Source organism: Neltuma alba, unplaced genomic scaffold (assembly GCF_004799145.2).
Source record: "Neltuma alba isolate B1F8T4 unplaced genomic scaffold, ASM479914v2 tig00013671_pilon, whole genome shotgun sequence".
NCBI lineage: Eukaryota > Viridiplantae > Streptophyta > Magnoliopsida > Fabales > Fabaceae > Neltuma > Neltuma alba.
In genome coordinates this window covers 14,316-19,217 of record NW_021637840.1, presented here as the reverse complement: position 1 = coordinate 19,217, position 4,902 = coordinate 14,316, and the positions used below count along the sequence as shown (strand labels likewise).

Below are 4,902 nucleotides of genomic sequence, written 5' to 3'. Positions count from 1 at the left end.
TTTGTCCATTATACATATTCAATTAAGTACGATCTAATTACTTATGTATTTCATTTACTCTAATTAGATACGAAATGAATTTTAATTTATGTTTATGGTTTGTCTATTATATATATTTAATTAATTATCTACAATATGTTTTTTAAATTTTTCTCAGTAACAAATATTTTTATTTTATAATCTCACAAATAACTATTTTTATTTTATCATAATAATTTTAGATATTTTTTTAACAATTCACATTAAAAATATCAAACACTACTATTCAATAAAGTATATATCATTTCAGTCATTTTACAACTGAACTAATTTTTCTATTCATCCAAACAACTTTTAACTTTTCCAACTAACTTTTTAAAAGCACCTATCCAAACATAGCATAACTGATTTTTACTCTAACTTCAGTTACAAAAGTCAGTTAGACTAGAAGTCAATTTTGTTCAACGCCAATCTAAACATACGTTAAGAAGAGAATCTTGAGGACAATCTTGTCAATCTAAAGAATTATGAGGGTAATAATGACTTTTAACATTAAATCATGAATCGTGTGATCTCAATATATGTGCTTAAACTAACCATAGCAAGATATCAGCTATCCTATTTTATAGGTAAATTTACATGTGTATGTATACATTTTAACAATTAACACTAGCACAATAAATAATAAGTGTGATTGAACAATTTAACCTAATAAAAATTATTAGCTTATGAGAAGTAACAAAGGTTCACAAAGATATGAAAAATTTAGGAAAAATTACACTCAGCTCCCACAGAAAATAATTAATTTTAAAAAGTCCCTAAAAATCCTGAAATGATTCTGAAGTCTCCAGGGACCTGTGTGTAATTGATTATAATTGTGAAATTACTTATTTACCCCCATTAATTTTATTGCAACAATTCATTTACAATCTCAACAGTGGCTGTTGACAATCCGAGAAGAAGTAGTTGACAACCTCGGCAGTGCTCCTGACAACTCACTCTGTGGGATGCCAGGGGCACTGCTGAGGTTGTTAACATCTCTCCTCAGGTTGTCAACAGTCACTGTTGAAGTTGTAAATGAATTACATTGGGTTCAAATTAATAGGAGTAAATAGATAATTTCACAATTACAATTAATTATACACACGTCCCTGGGGACTTAGGAGTCATTTCGAGATTTTTAGAGACTTTTTTGAAATTAATTGTCTTCTATGGGACCTAAATGTAATTTTTTCAAAAATTTATCTATGCATATAACAATAGGAAAATAATAACTGTGCATATAAAATTTATTTAGATTATGAGAAGTAATTAAAAAATTTACAAAGATTCATATATAAATTTACACACACATATACATTTTTGTAAAAATAATAAAATAATAAGTGTGATTGAAACATTTAACCTAATAAATATAATTTGTCCTTGGTTACAAGTGCACATAAACACATAATATTTTAACAATTAAAAATAACAAGTTTTGTCTTTATTGAAATAAAATTGTATCAGCGGGGTTAACCGAAAAAATTCTCTCAATGTCAAATCTCCCTCAATAGCTCAAGTTAAATTTTATAAAATTTGTAGCTACTTTTATTGTTACCATCCAAGTGTCATTCTTGAGGGTTTTTTTTTTTTTTCTCATAGAAATCTCAAAAGTAGAAGAAAAATTCAAACTTAGCACCTGGAAATTGAACTAGGCAAGAGGATGCCACATAAAATTCAGGACTAAAATTCTTCCACCGTAAATAGAAGAATTGAACAAAATAAACAAGAATACTTAAAACAATAAGCTCTTGCGAGTACAGAGCAAATTCTTGTGCATTCGAAAAAAGGCGAGAAAAATAAAAAATTCTTCAAGATCTAAATATTGCATTTTCACCATATTGTTAGACCTCACGGTAAGTTTTGAGAAAAGTATTACATCAAGGTTTGTCTATGTTCAAATACTAGTACTACCGAGGATTCCCGCATAATTCATAAAGTTAAGGTCTCCGCTGAGAGTCGTTTACAAAGAACAGCACAATACAGTAGGGTAAAATTAGCCAAAAACCATGTTATGTACAGAACTGAAGCACAGCTTCATGCTTTCTCCTTCTCATTGTCCCCTTTTCTTGTTTAACGGAGGAAATGATGTGTGAGTCAGATATCTCTTAACAAAAAATTGTCGTCCAGCCAAAGGATTTTCAACCCCAGGGGCGATCAGGCAGTCACAAGATGGGGAGATGCTCGTGGAAGGCCACACGAGTAAGTGACATACTTGACACTATCTATAAGCACAACCACAAAAATCCGAGGAAGTGATTTAGGCTTCATCACACCATCCACGTCAGCATCTCCCACCTCTTGGGATCAACAAGGACCGAAACCACCATGGAAGATGTTGATTTATTACCATGGAGGTTCTCGTTCTGGAATTTCTCATAACATGTTCTTCACTTGTGTTGAGACCAGATCCGGCAAGGGAACGTGGCAGCTTGTGAAGGAACCTTCTATTCCTTCTCTTGTTGATGCTTGTATCATTCTGGCGGTTAACAGGAGAAACATTTGCAACTGATGATGCTGGAACTATAGCTCCCGGTTTTGGCGAAGCATCAAACTGGAAAACCTCCGTGCACATCCCAGAACTCAACATTGGCCCTGCATCAGGACCCCAGAACTTTCAGTAATTGTGAGAAATATGGGTAAAATTGGGAGAAGAACAAAATAGAAACACTGCTTCCCCCCTCTAAGTTCAAAATGGAAACATGTCACCAAAGAGAATAAGAGAAGATTGGCAGCATTCTAGAAGAAAAGCCAGAAATGCATTTCCTGGCGGAGTGTATTAGTGACTGTATAAATAACAACAATGTATGAAAAAGATATTGAATAAAGACAACACTTCAAAAAGGCCAGAGTACTGTGCTTTAAAAATGAAAGACCTCAAACATTCAATAATACTCATAACAAACATACAAACAAGATGAATAATTTCACAATCACCATACAGATGATGGTTTTTTTTCATATTGTTCTGACAACTTTGTTGTGTACTTGGACAATCCATATGGTACAGGCTAGCTACCAGCCTAGACAATAACTATGACATAAGTCGGTGAAAAAATGCATCAATTATACCAAGCAATCTACACGTAAAGGGAAACTCAGAAAAAGAGACAAAGAACAAGCATCTCACCAGCAAGACCTTCACGAAACCATTGTTGCATTTTACCATCAGTCGCAGTTGACTTTAAATGGTTCTTCAATGTTTCAGCTGAACCAGAGGCAAGAGCCTTCCGCTGTTCAGGCGGGCTCCTATATGAGTGAGGTTGTTGACCGCTGTTCCTTGCAACGTCAGGAATAGCCAGTGCAGATCCCAATTTTTAGAAATCATCAATCCATTTTCTCTCGTATTCTTTTCTGTATGAGCAGTATCAGATGCCATGGCTTTTTCAGTAGCCAAACAGAGTGAATTATCAAGTTTCCATCAATTTTCACTAGCTTATCATTCCTTGGAACATACAGAGAAGCAAGAAGAGGCTCGGAGTCACTAGTATTTCCTCTATGAACAAAGTCATCTGAGCTCATTCTACATGGTGAGTCCTGTTGTCTCAGTGTTTCTTCTAATTTGCGAACTTTCTCATATAACGTTCTGTCGGAAATACCCAAATTCCCGCTAGAGAATTTTACTCCCTTTTCTCCTTCAGATGTATTTATATGACCATTAACCTCCCAAGCTTTTCCTCCGTGGTGACTATAGAACCTATCAGTAGCAGAGATGGGCCTCCTGGGAACATTGTCCCATATATCTCCAAACTTAACATTAACTAGAGGAACGAGTCCACCAAAAAGAAATATAAAGAAAAACAAACCCAACAAGCTAATGCTAGCAACCTTCTTAGTTTTTCCTTCAGTCTTCTTATTATCGGATTTTTTGGCTTTTGGCGCAGATTGCGACTGTTGAGACTTCAATCTGGGGATAGGAACTAGAGGAACCTGAGAACCTTGCGGTTTGACAACATAGGGTGCATACGGCACCCATGGAAAAGGCATTGGTGCCATTGGAGGATGAGGGTACACCCCTGGAGCTGGCGGCGGGCAAGTTCCACCGCCACTCAATTGCTGTCTCAAAGCAGCATTCTCGGCCATAACAAACGATACCTTACTGCTTAAATCAGTTATGGTGGAATGCATTGACCTCACCTTCTCCTCAAGCTCCTCCACATAGTGCTTCTTTCTCTGTCTGGAGAGCTGGGCACTTTCTCTATTCCTCATCAGCCTAGCCTTCCTTTTCCCGTCCTCTTCATCCACGGCATTAAGATCAGACTGTTGAGAGGTATTCACCGTAGACTTTCGGTACTTGGTAGTTCTCGCCTCGGTATTTCCTTCATTCTGTTGCTTCTTCCTTTTCTTCCTTCAAATCACAGTTTTTTACCCATGTCCTCCAATTTCATATTTTGATGAGTAATCCCATGAGAAGAAATGTCTCTGTCGTCGCTGTAAGAATCTGGTGAAGACGTTTTCATCACTTCATCAGCACACGAGTCACCTAAACCACCGTTGCCTGAACCCTGGGATGAAATGGACCCACCAGAATTCCCTGTCGCAAGAATCCGAATCTGGCGATTTAAAGCTCGAAACCTTGACATGCAGTGAATGAGGGGAGTTCTGGTCACCCGAATTTTCCAAAGAGTGTGTCACAGAACGCTCGCAACTACCGGACTCAGGTGATTTTGTGTTCAAAAACTCTGAAACATCAGGATTCCGATTCCCCGAACCCGAAGAACTATCCGAGTCAGGTGACCCAGAATTGGCATTGTCGTAGCTCAACTGCTTACCATGGTCATTCAATTCATGCGATCCAGGCGGCTGAGCATAGCCATCGGAGAGCAGGAAATCATCGGTTTCGTGAGGAATATGGAGATCGCCAAGATCGTCAAGGAAATC

At 37.0% G+C, this 4,902-nt stretch overlaps 1 protein-coding gene across 1 annotated transcript; it reads right to left on the bottom strand.

Annotated features, from left to right (window-relative positions):
* Window positions 1–1,932: 1,932 nt before the first annotated feature.
* On the bottom strand, window positions 1,933–4,604 carry LOC114738732 (bZIP transcription factor 17-like). The gene is given in 8 exon segments (XM_028926797.1): window positions 1,933–2,316; window positions 2,319–2,392; window positions 2,395–2,616; window positions 3,152–3,328; window positions 3,331–3,417; window positions 3,420–4,371; window positions 4,373–4,390; window positions 4,392–4,604. Coding segments are annotated over 8 exon segments (1,881 nt in total). The 3' UTR covers window positions 1,933–2,178.
* Window positions 4,605–4,902: the final 298 nt, after the last annotated feature.